The sequence below is a fragment of the Triturus cristatus genome, chromosome 12 (assembly GCF_964204655.1).
Source record: "Triturus cristatus chromosome 12, aTriCri1.1, whole genome shotgun sequence".
In the NCBI taxonomy this organism is placed as follows: domain Eukaryota; kingdom Metazoa; phylum Chordata; class Amphibia; order Caudata; family Salamandridae; genus Triturus; species Triturus cristatus.
The window spans coordinates 138810391-138835113 of NC_140595.1; the positions used below are offsets into that span (position 1 = coordinate 138810391).

Genomic DNA, 24723 nt, shown 5'->3' on the forward strand with positions numbered 1-24723 from the left:
AAAGTGTGTGTGCGCAATTGCCCTTATGATCAGGCTGGCCTCTCCAAATCACTAGCCAATTCTGAGGAGACCTTTCTCTACCACTAGAGCACTCCTAGGGTAAGTCCTGAAGGGTGAAGCAAGTGATGGGCTTAAAGGCAGGGCAGGTACACATGTGTTCCCTGCCCAGGCTGTGTAGAATACCCATGTGTGTTTTCACTACCTACAAGGTTTACTCTTCCCATAGGCTAACATGGGGGAATGGTTGAAATTGCTTCAGGCTGCAATAGTGGATTGCAGTGGAGCAGCCTCCTACTGTTTCCTATTATTGGATTCACAATGACAAACCCTGTCCTGTGGTGAAGGTGCATTTGTCATTATTAGCAGAGAAATTACACTTCTAGAATGTGGGCATTTCTCTGTTCTAAAATTTTGTGTGCCTTTTAGTTTGATTCCATCCCATAATTGAGGCTGGGGGAGCACCTCTGTGCATTCCCCAGCGCTGGCTATAAACAATGGACATGCAACTGGAACAACAGTCCTCTGCCATTTTAGGACCTAGCTGTATAGATTGGAGGGAGAGGTTTTGACACTTAGCCTCTGGGAGCCAGATCATGGCACCAATAAAGATTAAGATCTGAATTCCACTGCCTCCCGGCAGACAGGACTGAAATTTAGGGGAGACATCTGTGGTTCAAAGGGAAACCCTCTCAACCACCCACAACTTGCAAGGCACACTACAGTATAACTACTGGTGCCATACTTCAGCAGGGGAGAGAGACACTTGTAGGGACGTGGGGCCGGAGAACCTGGAACTGCGTGTTGCACTCTGCCAGAGGAATTGGTATGGAAGGGACCGTGCACCCTTCCTTAATAGTGGCTGACCTGACTACCTGCTGCTATGTGGCTCACTGAATTGTGCTCGCCAAGGGCTTTTTGGCTTGCCCCTGTTCTCTTGTGGAGGTCTCATGGACATCAAAGACCTCCAGCGAAGGACACTCACTTTCAACTTGTGCCACCTCGAGAGCTGTGCCCTCTTGAGTGCTCACATCGTCTGCTAGATCCCAACTCGTGGCTCAGCGTCAGCGTGGAATTAAGATTTGTGCTTGGAGACTGGATTGCCTTGTGCGGAGCCTCAAAGTATTACCCACATCTAAGGAGTGGGCCCCTACATCGTTGGTACCTCAACATTCATAAGCATCTTGGTGGTGTTGAGCTGAATCACCGGATGCGGGATCCAGCGTGGCCCGCTTCGTCGATTGTGCCTCATCTCTCTTGTGCGACATGACGACTCCATGCGCATTGCGTGCGGTGTCTGATTTCACAGGTTGTGACCCTCGAACGAGAGGGTGTATCCGTAGTAGGGCCTCATTCTACTGCATGTGGCACTGCTGAACTTGTGTCTGTGTGAGACCGGTATTGTCTGGTTCGACCCGTATCAACACGCACCAGACGTTGTGCCTCATTTCCAGGGAGGTACTGAGTTTGCGACTCTGCATTGTGTGAGACCGGAATTGTGTGGTGCGACTCGTATAACCAGATCCTGTGCCTGTATTATCTGGGTGTTACTCTGATTGTGTGCCTGATGGGGTGCCTCTTACTTCAAAGAGGCTCTTCTGCTTCGTTCCCCATTTAATTGTTCCTTATGGGCCCTCGGTGGAGCAAACAACTGCCCTCTCCTCACCCAACCCCAATGACCTTGTGTTGCCAGGTAGTATTGCCCAGATCAAGCCTAGGTAGTGAGAGTGATTGACTGGGCTGAAGGAACGCTTCCGAGAGCAATCGGAAGCAGGTCAACAGTCTGGTATAGATAAATCTTTCTTTCAGTAACCATGATAAATCCTGTGTCCACCAACCAAAAAACAGCCCTTTTGAAATTCTAGTTGTGCACCAGTTTCCTGCATGTTTAGGTTAGTACTAGGAATATATTCAATCGGCAGTGGCTTAGTTTCACATTTAATGTTCTTATGGGTCTAGCAATACCTGCTTTGGGTTAGGTCTGATCAGAGGCACGTTTTGTTAGTCATGTTTTTCATGCTTGTTTTTGTTTACTTACTTCAGGCAAAGGCTTGGGCAAAAAAGAAAATGGAATATCCCAGGCCATCAAGGTGAAAATAAAAAGTGGCAAAGCTGGGGTAAGCTATGTTCTTTTGTGGAAAAAACAATTCTGCAGTAGTACTTGTTGTGTTCATCTCAAAATGTTGACTGGCCAGTTGTAGTCAGTTAACTATTGTAATCTAATTAGGAAATGTATTTTTTTATGTTGTGTCTTTGGGTACATTGTCAAGAGTAAAAGAGCAACCCAGATAGTAGAATGTTACCTGGTTAGGTGGATTACCTCAAACTGGGAAGAGTGTAGGAACGAAATATAGGGCTACCAGGTGAGCAGGATAGGAAACCTGTTGTCTTCCATAATGATTCGTATGCCGTCCGAGATTTTAGTATGTTTCCCCCCAGAGTTTTATGTCGCACAAACGTGACCCAAAGGTATCAGCGCACTTTACATGAGCACCAGTTTCATTACAGACTAACATATTTCATGTAATTTTTTTTTTTTGTTAGGCACGGGGAGATTAACCCCTTCGATGCGTATGACGGAGCGGTTCCGTCATGCGCGTCGATCGCGCTGTACGCATGACGGAACCGCTCCGTCATGGCCCCGCCCGCGCACGGAACCTTCAGCACAGCGCGGTAATCCGCGTAGTGCTGAAGGGGTTAAGTGATTTTCCCAGAATCACAGGATGTTGAACATCCCTGCCGAGACTCCAAACCGGGTTCTGCAGCGTCGAGGCAGACTGCTCTAGTCGTAAGGCCATATCCTATCCTCTGATGGTCAAGATATATTTTTCCTGGTGGCAAATTCTAAAAGCACTACATAGTGCACGTAGTAGTGTTCTCACGGAATACAGCTGGATTCTATTCTTTATACATAGGAGAGTTTGTCTGCCATCTTGTAGGAAAAGGTGAGAGATCTGACCTGATACTACATTATATGAATACCTCCGATTCAGTGGTAGACACAACCTGTTTTTAGTGTGATTATGTTTTATTTTTTTCCTTCTTCTATCACTCCATGGACACTTCACCCTCAACTGAGGGGCCAGGGTGGTGGGAAGTAAGTTAGTAGTTTGCTGATTGAGCAAGTTGTACTCTGTAGGCCCAAAGTGTAGATGGAGTAAAGCAATCAAATTATTTTTTATATTCAGAGCTGGGGCCTGAATCCTTTCAGAAACAATAGGAATTTCGAAAAACGCTAAAACACATATTACAACAATTTGATTAAATTTGATAAATTCTCCTAAAACAGCTACACCCAGATGCAAATAAGCCTATTAATTTCACATGGCCTCCACGCCTGCTCTAGACAATCAATAGCCCCTACCAGGTACCTTTCACCTCCCTAGAAACAACTTTATATACTATGAGCCTTCTAAATTCTCTGCAGTCTGTGCAGTGCTGAAGACGTTTTCAAGAGGTATGTTGCTTCAGCATATTCATTCCGAAAATAGAGGTTGCAATCTCCTTGTGTTTGCTAGGGTTCCTTTGTCACCATCTGAATTATTGATATAGAGAAAACCAAGTCATGTGAATTTTTAAAGTCCTTGGCATGAATCCTAGCGTCTCCAGAGGGAAAATGGACCTTTTTCAGTGGACATCTCACTCTGTTGTCTCAAAACCATTCAAAAGATTTTGTAATAGAAGCGTGGATGTCTCTTCAAATCAATTAAATATAGATGCAAACCGCGCACCAAAAAGTGAACAATAAGTGAGAATGAAACTGAGCTTTTTGGGAGTTTAGTTACCCGTTCTGTATTTTTTTCTGTAATGTAGCACAGTGGGTGTTGGTTGACCATAAGGAAAATGTTAACTGGTAGGGTTTTTTCATGCACGAGGTCGACTCACTGTAGTCTAGGATCATACAATTGAAAATTGATTAATTGAAAATGGGTGAGGATGATTGTAATGAAGGAGATGCCCTTTCATAGAGCGAAGATACCTTACCTAGGTTAGTTCAGAGGCAGTGGCGATTCTGCTTTTGGATGTTCTGAAAAGACAATTGTTTGTATCTCCCTTTTGATGAAGATTGTGTGCATTGAAGAACTTGTGATGTCCCATTCACTCTGTTTCATGTTTTCTTTGGGTAGGTCGGTCACAATGCTGCAGAACAGTTCACATTCCACTGGTGGGATCACATGTTTAACAAAACGGCTTCAAGCTACGATGTACAGACTGAAAAGGTAAGCAGGTGTACTTAGCTAAAATGACCAGTGTAGTGACTTAAACCAGAACTAAGTTTGAAATAAGTTTTTTTTTTTTTTTTGTTTTGTTTTGTTTTTGTTTTTTCCACTAGGACGGGTCTTTCGCCACTAAAACACAAGGGGTACTCTGTAAAGCCATGTAAAGTACTGTGCTTCTATAAAGTTTTGAGTAAAATTAAGTCTGTGTGGCAGGATTCCTTGTATGATTAACCTCTTCGACGCCGATGACGGAACGGTTCCGTCATGCACGTCGGTTGGGCTGTGCTTATGACGGAACCGTTCCGTCATGGCCCCGCCCGCGCTCAGAACTTTCAGCACCGCGCGGGAATCCGCGCAGCGCTGAAGAGGTTAAACCTTGAAAGTTGATTGTCACAAACATTGTTTATTCAGAAGCCGCATGAACACATTTTGACATCTCTCTGGATGAGGCCGGTACCTTCTCACTTCCATGAGGTGTTGATTTTAAAAAACAAAATCTTTACTTTCCATGTCTTTGTCCTGCTGTATTTTCTTAAGCAAATCGCCTATTCAATGGAATTAATGTGGTTCATTCTCACAAGTTGGCAGGTATTTATTAACTTTAACTGCTGATGTCAGGCGCCCTCTCTTTTCTTACCATTTGTCATTTTTGCTAATGTTTCAGCTGAGAGTTAATGCAGATTCTGAAGGGCGTTTTGTGTGAGGCACAATACAATTACACCCATTTTGATTGTTTTCCAATGATGTTTACAAATGGGTGATTGAAAGGTGCCATCAAACTTCAATAGGCAAGGCGTGGATGATTTTATAGAAAAACAATCTTTGCCCTAAGCAGCGTGCATGCGTTCTCTGCAAGACATGCTCTATATACAGTATGGGCTTTAATCACGCCCATTGGTTCTTTGTTGTGCCAATTAAAAATGCTTCCTTTTGACTGGTGCATTGGTTGTAATTGTTCCTCCTTTGTGTGCTTGGATCCCCCCCGTGCAATTTCACTCATTGTTCATTTTGGTTGGCCATTCAACGCGTTTATGGTTCCTCCTGGTTGGACATTGTTAGTTGACCGGATTTGATTACACTGCTAGAAGGAATGAATGAGAGTGCCCCATCTGCTTCCTTCTTAAAGTTAAAATAAACTACAGAGTTGAGTGCACACTCACGTTAGTGCTGGGCCGTGTTTTTGTTATTACACCACCATGCTCTGTGAAAAGAGCACTCGTATTCAGGATTTGTGATTGACAATAAAGCCATGTTTAATTCAAACATTGCCAAGTTTAGATGACGGGCCACATAAATAAAGCCTAGTGCTGACTTTCTTTAAGGTAAATCTCTCAAACTGATATAGCGTGCACTAGAGAAGGTTGTCGAAGCCTCAGGAGAAATTGGGTTAATGCAGCCCTTCCTGCCAGCAGTCTGGACAAGGGCCAGCTGTGCAGTTTTTTCCATGCTGGAAGTTTGCTGATCTGTGTCTTTCTGTTCTCGAATCATGAGACCTTTCATACTTCATTTCTTCTACTTTAGACCAGTGATACTCAAAGTACGGCCCGGTGGCCTCTTGTGGCCCTCTTGACCTTTACATGCGGCCCCCTTGGTGAACAGCACCACCAGCTGCTGTTTATTTGCTAGCACTAATATTTAGAAAAAGATGTTAAATGGGCAAGCATTTGTTAACCTGCAAATAAATGCCCGTTTATTTAACATGGTTTTGAACCTCCTTACACAACCCATGACCCACGCGGACCCCCTTCCGCCACCCTGCTGGTGTCAGTGTGGCCCTCAGCCACACTACAAACTGTACTTTGTGGCCCCTGGGCAAATGTTTGTGAGTACCCATGCTCTAGACCCTCTGGCTCTCTTCCATTAATCTGTTGGGGCTTTATGACCGCGTTGGCAGATGTTGTTATAAAACAGTTTTCAAGGCTTAAATAGTGCTGCACAAAGACACTCAAGCGAGACGTATTTTAATGCTGTTGGTTTACATGAAACATGACTGACTCCATGGACGGCTCCTTGCTGTTGGGCCGCCTTTCTTCTTGGGAGCTTATCACCCAGCTTTATATCGAAGTCGTTCTTCTTTGAGTTTTGTCTCATGAAGATCAGACCAGCCTTGTCAGGGTGTTTTTTTCCTTCTAATTTTATGGTGACTTCATAATAAAACAATTCTGTTTTATTTTGTCCAGCTATTAACTGAATTTAGTCTTCACTGACTAAACAAAGATATTTGCAGGATCAGTGGAATTATACGGCAGGGGAACGCTACATTATGCGGTCTTTTTTTTCCCCTCCCTTGAACGCTTACTACTTCCTGATTGCTATCTGCTTCTCTCTCTACCTTGCCTCCACTTTTACACGCTTCCTTCTTTCCTCCCCTACCTGCACTATCCCTTCTTTCCCATGCCCTTGCACTCTTCTTTCTCTCGCCCTTGCACTCTCTTCTCCCCCCCCAAACCTTCGCTCTATTTTCCCCTTCTACCCCTTCGCTTTTCTCCCTTCATTTATCTCTGACCCCTGCTCTGCCACCCCTTTTACTTCCCAGCCCTGCTTTGTTCTCCTTTTCTCATCTAAACATATTCTGTTCTTTTTCTTCCCTCTTTGCTGTAGCTTTTTTTGCCGTTTTCAGAAGTTTGTCTGTGTAACTTTAAATATATTCCTGGTCTTCCTATCCCAGATACTGAACTCCTTTATGGTGCCCTGTTCCTTTTATTGCATTTAGATACTATTTCACGTTCTCTTATGCATTATTCAACTACTAAAACGTTCCCATGTGCTAGTACTTAATTCCCATCAAGGTCTGACCCTTTTGCTGTTCATAGCCTCTGGAAGAGAATTATGAATGTCATGATGTCCTTACTTGTTGGTTACAGCTCCTACAATATGTTTCCTCCGCATCAGTGCACCACCACCAGCACAGCCCCACCTCAGCAGCAGTTCAGCACCACCACAGCATCACCTCATTATCGGAGCAGCATTACCTTAGCACAGCACCAACTCCGTCCGCATCAATGCAACACCACCACCTAAGCATAACTCTGCACCACCTCCGCATCACATCTGCACCAGCACACCACCACCTCAGCACCACCTCAGTCCGGCATCTGTTCATTCTCCCCTAGTGTTCGCCTGCTGCTCGTGTTGCAATTCAGGTACTATTTGCCAACCTCCACCCTCCAGTTGTTTATGTCCCCGCCGTCCCCAATAATAAAAAAAACTACTACAAATGAGGATTAGAACGGGCAGGTAGAAATTGCCAGCACAGACAAAAAAAAACTGGAAGACATAATGTTTTTATGTTAATTCTTCTTTTTTTTAATAGGTTGTTCAGTTGCACATGTCTTCTTGGTTCTAAATAAGTTAACAAAAATACTTAACACTTTTTATTATTAAAACTTTTCAACCTGCTGCACAGCAGCCACACTGCTGTACAACAAAGCTTATTTTTATTGTAGCATTTTTGCGTAATCTGTACATGTTCAAATCAGAAATTGCAGTGTAGCCTCAATGACAAAAGTGCTGTAACTTATTAAAAGAAATTCGATTATATAGGACACTTGCAGGGCCTCTTGGTTGTGCATCGTATTCCCTGTTTCTGTAAGTTCTGTGTAAACAACACACTGATTGGGGCATCCTCTTGGTTGTGCATCGTATTCCCTGTTTCTGTAATTTCTGTGTAAACAACACACTGATTGGGGCATCCGTTTAAATTCTGGCATTTGCTGAGTCCACAGAATTCAAAAACAAAAAATGCCTGAAACTTGGATCTAGCAAAAAAGAATGTTGCCGTGAGCCTGAGGTTTACTTTAGAGAAAAGAGGACTTTGCGGGAGTGTGCTGAACGCGACAATTATGTGAATAACACTGTCACCGTACGGTGACATTAACCTCACTGGTAGAAATTGGGTGTTCAATATTGCCATTGGTGAACTTGCACCCCATATACAACTGATTATCTTTGAACTTGGAGTTTCATGTTGCACAGTATTTTGCTCTGTAGAAAGTGTTTTTACAATGTTAACAGCCCAGAGTTTCACAACTCTTCCCTCCCCCATCAAATTGATGATAAATGCCTTAGTGGTTTTGATTCTCGCTTTAGCAGGAAGTTAAATGTTTTAACATTCTGAATTTTTGAGTGTATCTTGTTAATCTCCTAATGTGTGGTGTCACTAATGTAATTTACACCAATTGAACTAATGAGTTGTATATATTTTTTTATATTAACAAAAGTGTTGGAAAATCAATATTGATGGAGGAATATACTGGAATGTGGGTTTTTGTTGCAGTCCCCCACCCACGCACTTTTTGCTTGGTTCTAATTCAACTTTGACTGAAGTGTACTGGGGCCCTGCTAACCAGGTTCCCATTTCCAGTCTTATTTCCCTATCAATATAACCTTGTTTACCCAATTTGGCAAAGCCTTTTAGCACCCTCTGTAAGTCCCTAGTAAATGGTACCCCTGGTAACTTGGGCCGGAGGTTCTAAAGAGGGTCCCCTCACCAAGCATATGCGAGACTGCATGACAGGCTTCAAGTCTTGGTGCATACAGAAGTGAAAACACAACACTTTACACATCCCTGTGTACCATGTCCCTAACACTGCATATAATATTTGTAGGTCACCCCTACAGCAGACCTGACGGCCCCTATTTAGGGTGCTGAATATTACATGTGAGGGTATACCTGCATGAGCAGATATGCCCTAGTGCTGGTCAGCCCTTTTGCTGCCACTACAAGTGACAAAGGAAGACATTTTAGAACATGTGCTGGACATTGGTGAAAATGAGTTCCCCAGCTACATGATGGCTTCACTGAAAATAGGGATGTTTGGTATCAAACATCTCATACTGGTGAACCCACACTGATGCTAGCATTGGATTTATCAATCAATACATGCACCCAGAGGGCACTTCAGGGGTGCCCCCTGGTAACCTAACAGCCGCTATGTGCTTGCTGACTGCTTTGTGCCAGCCAGCCACCTGCGATGCTATACTGAACTCCTATGGTGTGAGAAAATTATCTAGTCAGGCGTGCCGCCTCCAGGTTAGTACCACCCATAAGGTGGATTACTGTAAGGATCGACATGAGTTTTCAGAAATGGCCATCTTTGTGATGGCATATTTAGGAATTCTGGGACATGGTTATGCCCACTAACCACAGGAAGGGGGTCATGTAGGGGGTGTAGTGACCCCAAGGGTCAGTAGCCCATTGGCTACTTCCCTACACTCCTCTAACCCCACTAAATTCTGTATTTAGGGGAGTCTCTGGCGCCAGAGAAACACATCCTGACGAGATAGGACACCGAAGAGCCGCAAACGCTGAGAAGCCGCCAATCTGGTACCAAATCTGCTGGCCTATCTGCATGCCAAAGTCTACTCGTCCTGCAACTGTGACTCCAGAAACTTGGGAGGATTGCCAGCCTTCGAAAGACTCAAGAACCCCCTTGAACAGCGGACCCGTTCTAAAGAGCTCCAAAGGAGTAGACTCTGAGGCCTCCGGAACCGCAAAAACCTGAAGCTGCCACTGCACCTCCGGCCCCGATTGAAGTGAGACAACTGTACCAACAAGGTTCCCCTGTCTCAATCCCCAGAGCTAAAGTCCATTGTGGTTTCACCCCGCGTCGACTCCCCGATGTCGCCAGCAGCTTCTGCACACAGGGCTCCTCGACCGCAACTGCTCCTGGTAAGAAAACCCAATGCCTAAAGACTCCTCTGCATCTGTTGCCCCCGGGACGTGGACAAGTGGTCCTCGGGTGTCCCTACGTACCCGGTCTCCTAGCAAGAGCCTGCAGTCTCTGTTTACGGTGACCATTCCCCATTAAAATGCATTTGGCTCCCAGCGCTGATTTGCATCCTGCATCCGACCACCCTTGTGCCGCTGGTGGTGTACTATTAGTGCTGCCTTGGACCTTGCCCACCACTCACCTTAACTCTTGGAGATTGGTCTTGTGAGCCGCTGTACTATACCTGTTTGCAGAACTTGTTCTTCCTTCTATAGGATAACATTGCAGAACAAGAAATTGCACTGTGTACACTTTTTCAAGTGAAAAGAATTTATATTTAAAAACTTACTTACCTGAGTGATTTTTCTCTGATGCCAAATCTTATATTAAGGTACTTGGTGTTTTATAAATTGGTGTGGATCTTCTTGAGTCGTGTTGTTTATTAATCATTGTGTGTATTTTGCAAATGTCTTGCACTCCTCTGTGTTAAGCCTCGGGCTCTTCGACCACACTACCCACTAACAGAGCACTCTGGGATTGCATAGCAAGCCCTCTCCACTCATAAGGGAACCTCTAGACTCTTTACATGGTATATCACATAAAAAGCAAGCTTCCTACAGAATCCTAAATGGAAAGGTTTTTTTGGCAAGCGTATACAGGGTTATTTTTGTGGGGGGAAAAAAGAAAGAAATGTCCTCAGCCAAACCCTGTCCACCTGTATTTGCTGATTTGTACATTTTGAAAATACTCTTGAAACAGGCACTGAAGCATCCAAGTGCAGTGTATGCGTTTTGCAAAGTGATTGTCTTGAAATTAAAAGACATTGCTGATAGTGAAATTTCATCAGGTTCATAAAACATGGAAAGCAAAAAATAAGATGCAGGTGCCTTTGAAAATGCTAAAATGTTCAATATTTAGAAGAAGGATGAATGTAAGAAAATATTTAATGGATTCATGTGTAATTGATGGTAGCAAATGCTTATTTAAAATTGGTAAATTGTGACATTAATCTTCTTGATGGCTACAATGGTGCTTTGAAATTAGTGTTACAAGATACTGTGCCTGCTATGTAATTTAAGAATATAAATCTTTCTTTCCCTAGGATGGTGTTCAGATGAAAAGGCTTACAGAGAAGGATCTGGAAATTACCAATAAGAAGCCGCTCAAAGTCCATGGCAACCAAAACCTGTTGTATGGGCGCTTCATAAAGGTAAACAAAGTGGAGCATGTCTTGCTCAGAGGCGTTTTGCTTAATGTACCTGTGATGCTGTACTCCTTGTTAATATAAGTCTAAAATATAGGTCCCCCCCCCCCCTCCACGCATACGTCCAATAAAGAATACATCGATAGTTGATCTGAATGTAAACATTATGTAGCCCTGGGTACCTTCGTGTTCCTGCCAAGTGCAAAGAAGCCGGGGGTAAGGGATTCTTACTGTGTTGGATTGAGAAGACGTGCTATAGAAAAGACTACCCTGGTCGCAGGAGAGTGTACTTGTTGATGCCCACATGAGGTGTGTTGTGTGCAGTCAACCACGCTCAGCCTAGTAATTGTTGCCCGCCTCCCCAGATGATCTCTGACTACCATACTGTATGCGAAGCTTCTTATAGCAAAGATTTGCTTACGAAACCTGTCACCTGTGATGCTTTAGGGAACCTCTATATTTCAAGTCCAGAAACGATCTTCTTGAAACCTGTGCCTTCTATGGTAAAGAATCTTGAAGTGCAACAGAAAAAAACTCGATAAAAGAACCTTCCTTGGCTTGCATTGCCCAAGAAAATGCAATATTTTTCATTCCTCCACAAAGGTGTTCAGTCAGCTTACCTCCTGCAGCAGGGTAGAATATAAATGGCGGTCATGAGCGTGGAGACTAACTGTAATGTTAGAAGTTATTGTAATGAGTAGTGCATTTTGTGACCGCGCAAGCAACCGAGATATGGCAGGAGAAAGGCGTCCAAACTCTAGGGGACCTATATCAAGAAGGAGAGCTTATATCATACATGACCCTGGTAGAGGAAGAGGGGTTTCCACCAGGACAGTTTCTTACACATCGCTCCCTGATAGCCACACTAACAATCAAGTGGGGTGACCTGGCTAAAGAATTGCCGACACACCTTGTGATGCAATACCTACACGTCATGGGACGTGGTAGACCCCTTATATGTTGGTTCGCCATGTCATTCAGAGTTCATGCAGCGATTAGCTTGAACCCCCTCTGCCAAAAATGGGATACAGACCTGGGACGCCCACTTACTGACAAAGAGTGGGCACAGATGTTAGAAAGTCCAACACGCATTCCCAGAAACATGCGATTCAGACAAATACAACTGTACATAATACACAGGGCCTACCTCACACCCGCCAACATCAACAGATATTTTAATAGAGCAGATGCGGCGTGCCCCAGATGTAATGAGGTGGGAGCCAACATGATACACATGCTGTGGAGTTGCCCCCATATTGGTGCGTATTGGACCGCAGTAGCCAGCCAGCTGCACGCATGCACGGGGCGCGAGCTACCATTCGCCTGGCAGTATACCTGCCACACAAGTTCCGGAGAACAGGGGCCACTAAAGGGACTGCCAGGTTTTTAGACTTAGCAATAGTAGTGGCTAAGAGATTACTAACGAAAAGATGGAAAGCAGCATAACCACTGCATGCGCAGGCATGGCGGCATTCCATGCTTGCGTGGGCTAAAGCAGAAAGTATTGCTATCAGGCGAGAGGAAACATTGGGTCGAAGACCAGTCCCCATAGCCGCATACTGGAACGCATGTTTAGCTGAAGTACAACACACAGGCGAGGAGTCGGGGGACCCCATGGACCGAGACTCGCACAGGTCGCAGACTAGTGCAGGCGTAGGTAAGTGCCCATGATCCCTCTTCTCACACTAGTCAATAAATGCCTTTCGTATTCCGCACTAAACAATGCGTCACAACCGGGCACAGTGGGTTCAAGTACCAACAGAGCAGCTAGACACGAGTATATACATAGAGAGGTGGAGGGGGGGATTGCGGGAGAGTTAATGTTTCTTTTCATTAAGGTTTGTTTTACTCTTCTGCTATTCGCTAACACCGTAAGAATTCTGCCATATTTTGAAGTTGGCTGTACACATACCTACAAGCGCTGATCTGTAAATGCAATAAGAAATGAACAGCAACTAATAGTTATGCGAGAAAATGTTCCCAACACTGTAGTTGATATTATGGCAATTGAAACTCCAGCCACAGAGACTGAGTCGTTAACTATATGCCAGTACTCCATGAATGTTCAGTTGAACTGTTGACATGTTCTTTTCCGCATTTGTAATTAATGTGACATGTCAACATGTAACAGACAAGTGCAAATTTTTATAAAAGCGATAAAGAAAATAAAAAAAATGAGTAGTGCATTTTGTGCTGGGATGCAATTTTTCAGATCAGTGGTGCTGCTGTCAGTTGTTGCCTCAGCACAAGGTAAAGAATTTTTTATTTCTGTACGTAGATCTTATTTCTATAGTACGAAACTAGCTAAAAGGCAGTGGACTACTGTACATGGTCAAAAGCTAGCTTAAAGTCTGAGAGTAATATAGACGAGGAAGCTTTTTTGTCGACTGTTCGTGCATTGTGATGTTGTATATAAAAAAGGAAGTCTACTACTCTTTCCTGTATTGGAGTGGTTCAGATGGATATAAGGATGTTCCAGATCCTGCACGCATCTATAGAAAATGCCTTTTGTTGTCTCTTTTTACATGTTTAATTGAAGTCATTTGTTTTAAAGACTTGAGTCTAAACAGTAATAAAACTGAACTGAGCTTCTTTTTTTTTTTATACTACTTTTTCTGAAATGTGATGGTGTCCTTGCTCCTGCAGTGCTATGAACCACTATAGATGATGGGTTTGTCTAACATAAACAGAGCTGCTGGTTGTGATGGTTTTGTAATTGACGGTGCTCATGTTGTAGCTCATACAGGCTGGCAGGGGGATCAAATGGAGTTCCATCAGGGTGGGGTGATGTGATATTTCTTCATGCCCTGGATGAGACCTGCTGCAGCATGGAGGGTGCCAGTGTGGTCTGGTAGGCCATGGAGTTGGGTGTTACTATCACCAGATACATAGGCCTGTACAGCAGCTCTGAAGTAGTTTTCTGGAAGAAGTGGCTTGATTTTCTTCAAAAGAGAAAGCTGGTAAACGGCAGTCTTGGTGTTTTTTTTGGCAATGTGTTGCTTGAGGGAGAGGTTGGTGTTCAGGGTGCATTCAAGTGAATGGGCATTCAGTAAGAGTTGGGGTTTGAATTCGTCAAGGTTAATGTCATTGTTCCCAGTCTGTACTGTATCTTGCTTGTTCTTCTGGGCAAATAGGAATTCTGTCATGGTTGGGTTGAGCTTCAGGTAAGTACTGTACATTTAGGTCTGGATTATGTTGGATGTCTGAAGTAGAGGAGATTTCAAGTAGAATTGTACCTGAACAGCATATTAGTGTATCTTGAAGCTTGTTATCTGCGAGTAGAGCACCAAGTGACTCTACGTATAGGTTGGAGATGACAGGAGCCGGTATGGAACTCTGGGGGACTCCTAATGTGACAGGGATCTTTTGTGATTTGGCGTTTCCCATGTGAACAAACTGGTATAGTCTGGAAAGATGGCAAGAAAACCAGTGAACAACATTGCCTGTAAATCCCATTTGTGACTCCAGGATGCGAATGAGGGTGGGAAAGTCGACTAAATTAAAGGCAGCTGAGAAGTCCAGCAATATCAATAGGCAGTGGTCATCATAATCTGCGTTCTGGTTCGAGATTCCATGCAGCAACGTGATTTGAAGACTATCAGTCGTGCAGGAGATGGTTAGCATTGATGTGATTTTTAGAGTTGATCATGGTGTCCTTTTCAATATTCTTGACGATGAATGTTAGGAGAGTGGCTGTAGTTGGTGAGGTCATCTTGGTCTAGTGCAGGTTCCTTTACGATTGAGAGGATCGTGACAGTCTTGGGAGCTTCTGGGCAGATGCCTGGAGTGAGGCAGGCATGGACAATGGGGTAAGAGCTTCCTGAGAGAGAGTTTTGATGAAGGATGATAGTAAAAAATCATCTTCATAAGAAGGACTTTTAAAGACTTGTTTGTCAGCCAGATATGGGAGGAATAGGGCTTTGAAGGCTGCCAATTGTGGGATTCTGTGAGAAGGGATGTGTGACAGAAGAGGCAGGCTTGTTATTGTTGGCGAGCTGTTGGATCTTCTGCATTTTGTTTTGCTGAAGAGGTTGATGGCATGGCACTTTTCTATGGAGTGAGGAATGGGTGAGTCTGGCAGGACATTGATGCAGTGCAGTGCTCTGTGTGGAATAGCGTTCTGCTGTCGGTGGCTTGATTGTGATGTTCCTAAAGCAAGCATGTAAACATATCCACATACCAGCTTGGATTAATACGATTTTGTAAAATTTGATATTTGAAGTAGTCCTCATCCTCCTCAAAATCTTTATTCAGTTTATAAAAAACAATCCATAAAAGATGCAAACAAAAGGCCTAACATTTCAAGTTCAAAAACATCTTCATTTCGGCACTAGGCCAAAAAAGAGCATAAAACGAATAAAATAAAAAATGACTGCCCAGTCATACATAAACAGATTATATACATCACCACAGCCAAGCGTGAATTAAATCAGACTTGGTTATAGGGTGATGCATAGTAAATTATTTTCTCTGTAGATCTTAAATTAACACAGTAAAACAGCATGACGTAATATCATGACATTATTCCCTTAAATTTAATACACAAAAAATGTACAATGATTTTTGTATTTGGCGAGAGAGCAGTGGGTCCCTGTTCCTGAGATGTCTTGGTTATCACATGCCTTGCTCTCAATCTCCACATTCCCAGCAAGTAACGGGTAAGTGAATACACCAGTGATTTGCTTGTAACAGGCTTCAAAATCGTAAGGACCCCTTTGTAGTCCCTAACACCCAGGTTCTTACATATCGGAATTAACCATTGACTCCTAATTGGCCTATAGTGTAGGCTAAAAAACAAAACCTGCTCAGTAGTCTCGCTGGTCACAGCAACCATGGCACCTTTTATCGTTAGCACTTGGTGCACGTGACCATTTAGCAGTAAACTTATGAAGTGGCAGGGATCCATATCTGAACTGCAGGTAAAGATGTTTGGCCAGTGATGGCTCAATCTCCTCTAGGAAATCCTCCTTCTCATAGGAATCCTTAGCCAAAAAAAGGTGTCTGCTAAAAATGCGCTGGCTCAAGTGAGTTGAAGAAAGAATCCCTATGCAACCAGTAAGCAGTTTTTATATCCGCTTTAGAAACTGACCCTGCCACCTCTGGTACTACCCACAGACCTGGCAGTCTGATCTCCTGTAAGGATCCTACATGTATTTTGATCATGGGATGCCACTGGAACCGGAAAGGGAGATTATCTTCTCAAGCCCTTGCTTATGATGCCAATTCTGGAGTTGCCCAAATCTTTCTCCAGTAAAGCAAGGGATGCATTCCTACTCTGGCACTAATTGGTTCTAGCCCACAATCCAGCCTAAGGGGTACTTACAGGTACTCCGACCGCCTGTTACATGAACCCATTTTCTACCGCGACCAGCGATGGTGTACCCAAGTGCCCTTTACAGCTCCGCACCATATGTGGCGATACCCAAGGCCTGTATCTTGTGTATTTGCAGTGCCGGCTGGGATGGGCGAAACTTGGAACCCATCAGTTTCTCACTGAGTCCACATGTGCTTTGTTCCATCTTTTGCCTATGCTGCATAATGTTTGCCATCCCATTTGTTCCTTAAGTGTTAGGCCTAGACCTGTAAAAGTATGCACAGGCTCAAGGGGGACCCCAGATAAAGTAGCATTAGTCCTTTAAGAGTGCCCTGGATTCAGAACCATATACTTGGTCACGTTACTTTCAAGACCCCTGTGTTTACAGAAGTGCTCAAAGAGCTCCAACAAATTTTGCAATCCCATTGGAGATTTAGGAAAGGAGAGTATCATCAGCAAACATGAGGGACGGAACCCTCATATTTGATAATTTGGGTGCGTCGTTATCAAATGTTTCTAGGAAACGTACAAGGCCATTAATATATCGAGCAAAGAGCGTGGGGACAAGTACACACCCATGACTTACTCCTCTGGTTACTGGGAGTGTATCCGTCAGTTCTCCAGTATTACCACACCTGACCCTGGCATCATTCCTATAATGCAGCCTAACCAGCATGTCTGTCAGATTACTGGGCACACCCATCTCAGCAAGCACCTGCCAGAGTCAGTCTGGGGAAATGGGTCAAAAGCCGAGCGCAAATGAACGAAAGCTATCAAGACTACCCTTGCCAAGAGCCTACTGTCTTCAAATAAACCAATCTGTAACCTAAATATCTGGTCTATAGTGCTAGTTGCCTCTGGAAATCCTGCCAGTAATGGGGTCAGTATTTTATTAGCTGTAATCCAGTCCTGGAGTCTAGTCAAGATAGTTCAGCTAAATATTTTTTGAGAACTATATATCGGTCTGATAGGCCTCTAATTTGAGGGAGATTCACGTAGACTTTAAAAAAAAAAATCAAAAAACAGGAATGATTTCTGCCCCAGCGCATGTCGGGGGAATTGGTGCGCCTTTCAATATAGCTGGACATACTGTTGAAAAATATGTACTCCAGATTTAGATTTCATCCACAAATAAATCCCCTGGAATTTTATCTAACCCTGGAACTTTGTTGGGTACAATTCCTCTAATGGCCTTATGGTTTCCTTTGGTATAATCGCCAGAATATCCTTCTCGCCGTATTCAGGTGAAAGCTCCAAAAGTGGAGTCCTTGCTTCCGAGTACACTTCCCTTACAGCCTCATTGCTTTGCCCAAACACCTCTTTAACCCAAATGATGTCTCAGTGCCTGCGGGTCACTATGCTGAGTATGAGTTGATCCTGCAATGCAGAAATCCCCCCCTTTATATTTAATTTTCCACGGGCAGTGCTCAGAAGAACAAATTCAGTCAAGAATTACTGCAATTCAAGGCGTAGGCCATCAAACTTGGGAGACAGTAGGTGAAGCTAGTTAAAGTAGGCTAACTAGAAAGACTCTTGTGCATTAGCTGTGGGACTGGAAATTAAGAAGGCGGCTTATACTAAGCTTTCGAGTGAGCTAGCAGGTCGCTGAAGGGTCTCCCCTGGGATTAGGTAGCTAGAATTATTTTTTGTCCACCGTAGCTTTATTTGTAGGTATGCGAAATTCCTGAAAATTGGTTGCCATACAGAGATTAACAGTAGTTTGAACAGCTGTGAATCATAGAATCTGTCAACTATTTCCTTTTGTCTGAAATGAAGGTAGTAATGTCTGTCAGCTCTTGAAGTCTTGATGTCCATCAAGTCTGACTCTGAGATTTCTTGCAGATTGGCCATTACAAATAATATATCCACTATCATGGCACAGCATGTCTTGTTATGAAATAAGATAAGAGCAGGTTTTGTGCCCTTTCTGTTGAGGACATTTTCCAAAAATGGAATTTACTCTGCGTAATGACACAGTATCATTTGCACTGTTGACATTTGATTATTAGTTTTTGAGAGGTGTTGCTTCCTAATCTGTCTTGTTTTATTTGAAGTCTGCAACATTGCTGTCAGGTGGTGAAGAGCCTGCAGAAAAGCCATTGTCGTCTGACAGCAGTGAAGATGAAGATGAAGATGAGAAGCTAGACCTGTCGTCTGCCAAAAAGTAAGTGAAAAGCTAAGATGGGAGGCACAGATGGGATGTGTAGGTATGCATGATTAAGAGGCATTATGAATACCATTTCCAAGTTGATTTTGAGACTCTGAGGATTCCACGGCAAGCATTGGCAAAACCAATGTCTTGCTTTTTGACTACCTTTGAAGACCCACTGGCTTTGCAGATGCTGTGCAGCATCAGAAATAAAAGAAAAAAATTTAATGTGTTTATGCTCACAATACGTCATGATGCTACAGTGACCCAATGCGATGACATCACCAGTGTGCAAATGAAATGACTCATTCAGTATCGCAGACACCAATCTTGGAGCCGTAAACAAAATGGTTACACATGAGTGCATTCTGAACAAGCCTTGGCAAGGCCAATAGGTTGAGCTGTTTTTTAGGTCTCGCCTGAGCCAGCGCATGAGCTGCTCTGGCGAGACGTTTTGTAAGCGGGCTTCAGAAAATGCTACCACACACATGGTGGTGGCCTAGAGCTTGCTATCACACGCACGCTTATGAGCACAGGCGCCATCTCGCGGGCACCAGGGCCCGACTGGGAACCGCAACCGGCCCTGGCAAAGTGCTCGGCCGGCCCCCCTCCCGGGGGTGCCGCCGAGCTTTTTGCCAGGGCCGATTTTGTTAAAAGGCCGATTTTGCAAAAAAAAACGGCCCAGTAATGAAAACGGCCCCCAGGGGCCCCAAACCGGCCCCCACCCGTGCGGCGCACCAGGGGATTGCCCGGTGCCCGCTACGGCCAGTCCGGCCCTGGCGGGCACCCTTACAGCCGCGATTACTTTCACTTTCGCGGCGCCGAGCACACATGCCATCTCGCGGCACCCTTACAGCCGCGATTACTTTCGCGGCACCGCCAATGATTGTTTCTTTATCTTTCTACAATAACGCTGTGAATTAGAAGTGTGGGGCACAATATCTCTTAACTCGTAGAAACTCCTTTTGGAAGCAACACAAGAACGAAGTAAAAGCGCAGCCGCCACTTGCAGCGTTTCCAACCACGCCATGGGAGTTATTCCCGTTTGCCACTGTCGCGAGAACAAACAAAAATCAGCAACTGGCAGGTACATGGCAAAGAAAGAGAAGGTGCAGGATTTGTCAAACATATTGAAAGTTATTGCAGCTTATCTAAAAAATTTGCAGTTTCTAAATTACTGTAAACAAATTCAAAACATGTTTACGCAAGTCCCTATGGAAACTGACTTTGTGGTTTACAATTAGGGCTTCAGGTTTTATGTTTGTTCTACCTCTCTCTCTACCTCTCTACCTCTCTCTCTCTCTCTACCTTTCTCTCTAGCTCTCTCTCTCTCTAGCTCTCTCTCTCTCTAGCTCTCTCTCTCTCTAGCTCTCTCTCTCTCTAGCTCTCTCTCTCTCTACCTCTCTCTCTCTACCTCTCTCTCTCTAGCTCTCTCTCTACCTCTCTCTCTCTACCTCTCTCTCTCTAGCTCTCTCTCTACCTCTCTCTCTCTAGCTCTCTCTCTCTCTACCTCTCTCTCTCTCTACCTCTCTCTAGCTCTCTCTCTCTAGCTCTCTCTCTACCTCTCTCTCTCTACCTCTCTCTCTCTCTCTCTCTCTACCTCTCTCTCTCTCTACCTCTCTCTCTCTCTCTCTCTCCCTCTACCTCTCTCTCGCTCTCTCTCGCTCTCTCTCTCTACCTCTACCTCTCTCTAGCTCTCTCTCTCTCTACCTCTACCTCTCTCTAGCTCTCTCTCTAGCTCTCTCTCTCTCTAGCTCTCTCTCTAGCTCTCTCTCTAGCTCTCTCTCTCTACCTCTCTCTCTCTCTACCTCTCTCTCTCTACCTCTCTCTCTCTACCTCTCTCTCTCTACCTCTCTCTCTACCTCTCTCTCTCTCTCTAGCTCTCTCTCTCTACCTCTCTCTCGCTCTCTACCTCTCTCTCTCTCTCTACCTCTCTCTCTCTACCTCTCTCTCTCTCTCTCTACCTCTCTCTCTCTCTCTCTACCTCTCTCTCTCTCTCTACCTCTCTCTCTCTCTCTACCTCTCTCTCTAGCTCTCTCTCTCTAGCTCTCTCTCTAGCTCTCTCTCTCTCTCTAGCTCTCTCGCTCTCTCTCTAGCTCTCTCGCTCTCTCTCTAGCTCGCTCTCTCTCTCTCTCTAGCTCGCTCTCTCTCTCTCTCTAGCTCTCTCTCTCTCTAGCTCTCTCTCTCTCTAGCTCTCTCTCGCCCTCTCTCTCTCTACCTCTCTCTCTCTACCTCTCTCTACCGCTCACTCTCTCTCTCTACCGCTCTCTCTCTCTACCGCTCTCTCTCTCTCTCTACCGCTCTCTCTCTCCCGCTCTCTCTCTCTCCCGCTCTCTCTCTCCCGCTCTCTCTCTCTCCCGCTCTCTCTCTCTCCCGCTCTCTCTCTCCCGCTCTCTCTCTCCCGCTCTCTCTCTCCCGCTCTCTCTCTCCCGCTCTCTCTCTCTCCCGCTCTCTCTCTCTCCCGCTCTCTCTCTCTCCCGCTCTCTCTCTCTCCCGCTCTCTCTCTCTCCCGCTCTCTCTCTCTCCCGCTCTCTCTCTCTCCCGCTCTCTCTCTCTCCCGCTCTCTCTCTCTCCCGCTCTCTCTCTCTCCCGCTCTCTCTCTCTCCCGCTCTCTCTCTCTCCCGCTCTCTCTGTCTCTCTCTCTCTCTCTCTCTCTCTCCCGCTCTCTCTGTCTCTCTCTCTCTCTCTCTCTCTACCGCTCTCTCTCTACCGCTCTCTCTCTCTCTCTCTCTACCGCTCTCTCTCTCTCTCTCTCTACCGCTCTCTCTCTCTCTCTCTCTCTCTCTCTCTCTCTCTCTCTCTCTCTCTCTCTCTCTACCGCTCTCTCTCTCTCTCTCTCTCTCTCTCTCTCTCTCTCTCTCTCTACCGCTCTCTCTCTGTATATGAAAAAAGTACCGGAGGAGCCATATGTGCTGACAGTGATAATCATTCGATTCATCACAATCGTACGGTTTCAACACAACAACATTCACAATACGTATCTAAATCTTGATTTGTTCAAATGCATCACTGCATATAATTCACATTTTTCTTCATAAACTCCCTTAAGCCTCTATCCTCACCAGAAAAGTGATGAACCAACTTGGCATTATATTCATCGTCTCTAGAAACAAGTGAAACTGCTCTTTGATTTTCAAACTAGGTGCCTGTTCTATGTAGCCTTAACCAACTTCATCTTACGTTTTACCTCTTCTCCAGATAAATATTTTTAATTTTCAACACTGACTCATCCAGACCTGCCTCATTCAGTTCCCAAACCCCTCCTCCACACTATGTAGTGCTCTACGCGGTCATGTATGCTGCAACAGTATATCGGCTTGAAAATATCCAACATCCTGTACCACTGCAAACATTGTGTTCTCTCCATCCTGACAACTATTGCCATGACTCCCCACATAGAGCATTCCAGCTGCCTGTTTATGTGAACAGGAACTTGACTGCAAAAATTGCATAGTGGATTTGGAAAAAGCTTTGTCCAGCTCCAAACCGCTCCATTTCCTAAAATTCTTTTCACTTGTGTATTTGTATGTTTACTTATATAGCGCGTATATACCGACAGGTCTCTTAGCGCTTGACAGAGAAGAGGTCGCATGCAAGCCGGAGCGGACAGTCCTGGTGGTGAATGAATTAGAATGTGTCTTTAAATAACAGAGTTTTTAGCAGCTTCCGGAAAGGGAACAAACCTGGTTCCTTTCGTAAGGTATCCGGCAGTTGGTTCCAAAGTCGTGGCAGAATGACTGAAATAGCTCGTCCACCCTTGGTAACCAAGTTGCTCCGAGGGCAGACTAACTGAAAGGCATCTGTGGAGCGAAGTACTCGCCCTGGCACATATTTAACTAGACGTTCCCTTATGTAGCTGGGGGCGTGACCATAAAGGGCTTTTTGAGCAATGCACAGGCCTTTGAATTTTGCGCGCTGTCTGACAGGCAACCAGTGTAGCTTGCGCAGCAGGGGTGAAGCATGGGTCCTCCTAGGAAGGCTAAAAATCAGTCTAGCGGCGTAGTTCTGTACAACCTGGAGTCGATTCGTATGTTTCAGGGGGAGTCCTAGATAGAGCGCATTCCCATAGTCGAGGCGCGAAAGGATAGTAGCCGAAAATATGGACTTCATAGAAGAAACTGATAAGAGGGGGACCATTTTCCTCAGTTGTCTCAGGACACCGGTGCAGATGCCCACCACTGAGTATACCTGGTGACTCAAAGAGAGTTCAGAATCTATCTTAATTCCCAGACTTTTCACGAATGGTGACGGACATGGAGGGGCCCGAGTTCTTTGGGCCAGAACGAGCCACTCCAGTTGTTGTTAATTGCTGGAATGACGAGAACCTCTGTTTTGTCAGGGTTAATTTTCAAGGAATTAACCGTCATCCAGTTAGTAGTAAATCTTAGGATGTTTTGAACTGTCTCTTGAGCATGGGCCGAGTTGTTGATCCTCCGGATAAGCTGGGTGTCGTATGCATAGTTAAAAACTCGGCAATCCAGATTGGACAGTGCAGTCACTAAGGGCTGCAAGTATATATTGAAAAGCAGAGGGGATAATGCAGAGCCCTGAGGCACGCCGCAGGGGATATCACCCCTATTTGAAGTATAATCGCTGAGTTGAACCCTTTGCGAGCGTCCGGATAAAAAGGACTTTAACCAATTGTAGAAAGGACCCCTAAATCCCAAGTCCTCCAGTCGAGTCAGTAGGATAGAGTGACTGACCGTGTTGAATGCTGCGGAGAGATCTAAGAGTACTAGGGCGCTCGGTTCCCTGTTATCAGCCTTTAATCTGAGATCGTCAAGAACAGATAACATAACTAGCTCCGTACTGTGGTGGGCTCTGAAGCCGGCCTGGCGTGGATGGAGTAGCTCAGATTTTTCAAGAAAGCCAGATAATACTTTCAAGACATGCTGCTCCATGACCTTAGCTAAGAAAGGGAGTTGCGAGATAGGCCTATAGTTTTTCAGCTCAGGCTTGTCAGCTCCTGGCTTTTTCAGTAAGGGGATAACTCTAGCCTCCTTCAAATTGGATGGTACCTGGCCAGTGGCCAGGGAGTTATTAAGTGCAAGGATCTGACAATCCAAAACTGGGAGGGCCATCTGGAAGATCCTAGGTGGACATGGATCGGCCGGTGAACCAGATTTGGTTTTGTTTATCAGTGATGCCAGAGCTTCTGAGTCCAGAGGGGGAAAGTCTGTAAGGGATTGAACTGATGAGGTGGGAGGCAGCGCCAGTTCCTGGGTACTCCGAGCGATAGGGGATCTATCGATCTCATGAAGAATATCTGTCACTTTCTGAAGAATGAAAGTCTGTAGGGTATTGACCTCAAAAGGTATTGAGGTTGATTTGGTGTCTACCTTTTTGCTGAGTTCATTTAAGATCTTGAAAGTTTCCTTCTGTTTATTAGGGGCATCTGTAATCCGAGCCTCATAGTATTCAGCGTTCCTAGAGGTAATAGATTTCTTATATAGGGCCAGAGCAGATTTATAAAGGATTAGATCAGTGGAGTTATAGGCTTTCCTCCACTGTGTCTCCACTTTACGCAGGCTCTGTCTGTTTACCCGCAAAGCTTCATTGAACCAGGGAGCCCCCTTACGTTTGGGCTTTATTCTTTCCCTGCGTTCTGGAGCAAAATGGTCAATAGCTGATTTGGAGGGTGTTACTAAAGGATTGGAGGGTGTTACTAAGGGATTGGCTAGCTATGTCAATGCTGGTATAGCCCCCCTCCGGCCTACATAAGGGGAGTCTCTGAAGAGTGTCTATGAGATTTCCCGTCTGGATCTTATGCCAGCTTCGCACTCTCCTCCATTCCGAAAGAGATTGGGTGGGGGAGCTATCCAAAGGGACCCAGCAGGAGATTAAGGAATGGTCCGACCAAGCACATGGGAGTATGTTTAGGAGCCTGTCTTGCTGGTTAGATGACCAAACCAGATCAAGGGTATGCCCTTTGATGTGAGTGGGGCAGTTTACCAATTGATGAAATCCTAAATTCGACAATGTCATGTCGATTTGTTTAGCTTGTGGCTCTCGTGGGATTCTTTCCCAGTGGAAGTTGAAATCTCCTACGACCATAAGCTTTTGATAGCGTGTGCTAAGGTCCGATAGAGTTTCGCCAAAGTAATTGCAGAAGCCAGGGGTAGCATCCG

The 24723-nt window shown here is 44.9% G+C and overlaps 1 protein-coding gene across 1 annotated transcript in view; it reads left to right on the forward strand.

Moving 5' to 3' along the window:
- The window catches only part of GPATCH4 (G-patch domain containing 4), a 37976-nt gene that overhangs the window by 9086 nt on the left and 4167 nt on the right, over positions 1-24723 (forward strand). Inside the window, exons 3-6 of the mRNA XM_085636935.1 lie at positions 2041-2114; positions 4125-4217; positions 11031-11138; positions 18501-18610. Of these exons, the coding sequence (XP_085493061.1) occupies positions 2041-2114; positions 4125-4217; positions 11031-11138; positions 18501-18610 (385 nt within the window). The remainder of the gene's footprint in view (positions 1-2040; positions 2115-4124; positions 4218-11030; positions 11139-18500; positions 18611-24723) is intronic.